Consider the following 1635-nt stretch of genomic DNA (forward strand, 5'->3'; position numbering starts at 1 on the left):
GGAAAAGCAAATCAAAGGCAAACGGTGCGCTCTGTGCTTCGGAGCCTTCACAGTTGCCCCCAAATCGGTCCTCTGGCCAACAAATTCCGTCTGGGTTCAATTTTCAGGCCGCGATCGATCGGCCGAAATCCTACAACCCGGTTGATGAAGGGGGCCGGGAGAGGGGCAGGAGACCCTCAACCTCTGTCCGGCGTGGCGCGCGGACTGGGCGAACAGCGTCCGCTGTGCCCTGCTGTGCTCTGGCGGCCGCGCTCTCTGGCGCTCTCAGACTCAGAAGGAGCCTTCCTCCCAGCACAGTCAGCCAAAGCACAAGAGCTACCAGTGAACTATTAAAGCAGCACAAACTCCAGCTCAATGGAAAGGTCGCCTTGCTCTCGTTCGCCCTCTGCAGGCGAGCTCGCAATCGTAACGCTCCAGAATGCAGCCTGTGCATCTATTCCTGGTGGGAGGGGTGATGCTGAGCTGCAGCCAGGACAGCTCACTTGATTGGGGTGCGTCTGGGAGCCTGCCCCTGCTGCGCCGCGAAACTGCGCCCTTCTTTGGGGAGCTGAAAAGCATACCGGGCCACCAGTGCCTGCGGGACAGAACCCATTTCCGATGTCCCTGGAAGAAAGGACCCATCACTCAGGTGAAGCTGAAAGAAGCCACCAGTTGCTACTCGCAGGTGCTCAGGCTGAGCCTCGACCTCTTTGGCACTGAAACCAGCAGAGATGCCTGGTCAGAGAGGGCGCTTGGGCGACTGCTACACAGCCTGTCCAGAGAGCTGAAAGTGCTAGACAGGACAAGAGAGCAGGACCAGTCCTGTCCACTGCCCTTTGCCCTGGCCATCTGCACCTACTTCCTAGGAATCTTCCACTATCTGAAGGTGAAGACCCACAAGCCTTGCGCCTGGGAGATCATCCGAGTAGAAATGCAAGGGGCCCTTTCCACATTCCCACTGTCTGGGAGAAGGAGCCCCAGGAAGAGGAGAAGTTCCCTGCAGACAACTCTGCTCTCATGACCCCAGGCTGCTTTCTCAACTCAGAGCCGACACACAGATTCGGATTCAGCACCGGATGAAATTTGTCTACATCGAAAAAGAACCGCGATCCTTGATGTCTTACCCGGCTGGCCCAGCACCAATCATATTGTACACCACACACTCTGAATGTTTGAAGAAAAAGAGAAGGTTTTGCATTTCAGTTGGTCTCTAAATAAATTGATGATTTCAGTTTATCTCGACAAGTTTTAATCGCAGGTGGGAGGTGTCCATGTGCCATGGGAGTTGGAAAATGGTGATTCTTGCAGTAAGAACTTCTGTAGTGTGTCTCCCAGATCATGCCCACTGGTTCGCACCTCTGACACCAGGGATATGTGTACCTCCAGTCGGAAATACATAACGCCCTCAGGTCCCGGTCAGCTTGCAGGCACACGGCTTCCTGCTGACGATTTGTACCTGACAACGAAGGCAGGGGTCAGCCCAGCTCAGCAGAACATAGAGCTTACAGTGTCCCAGACACCACCAGACCTGTCCGTTGGCTATACTCTTAGTGCTAGTGTTGTGAGAGTACAGACACCAGTGCTGTGTCCAGCCTGACAGTGGAAACCTGGTGAGCAGGGAGGCCCCTGAGGCTCTAATGAGAGATGGGGAGTTCC

The 1635-nt window shown here is 55.1% G+C and overlaps 1 protein-coding gene across 1 annotated transcript; it reads left to right on the plus strand.

Annotated features, from left to right (window-relative positions):
- Positions 1-418: 418 nt before the first annotated feature.
- Positions 419-1000, plus strand: LOC116893391 (interferon alpha-C-like). The gene has a single exon (XM_032895203.1). The coding sequence runs from the start codon at positions 419-421 to the stop codon at positions 998-1000; it is 582 nt and encodes a 193-aa protein (XP_032751094.1).
- Positions 1001-1635: the final 635 nt, after the last annotated feature.

Source organism: Rattus rattus, chromosome 1 (assembly GCF_011064425.1).
Source record: "Rattus rattus isolate New Zealand chromosome 1, Rrattus_CSIRO_v1, whole genome shotgun sequence".
In the NCBI taxonomy this organism is placed as follows: Eukaryota; Metazoa; Chordata; class Mammalia; order Rodentia; family Muridae; genus Rattus; species Rattus rattus.

Coding starts and splice junctions, on each gene's coding strand:
- LOC116893391 (XM_032895203.1), top strand. CDS start 419: ATGCAGCCTGTGCATCTATTCCTGGTGGGAGGGGTGATGCTGAGCTGC.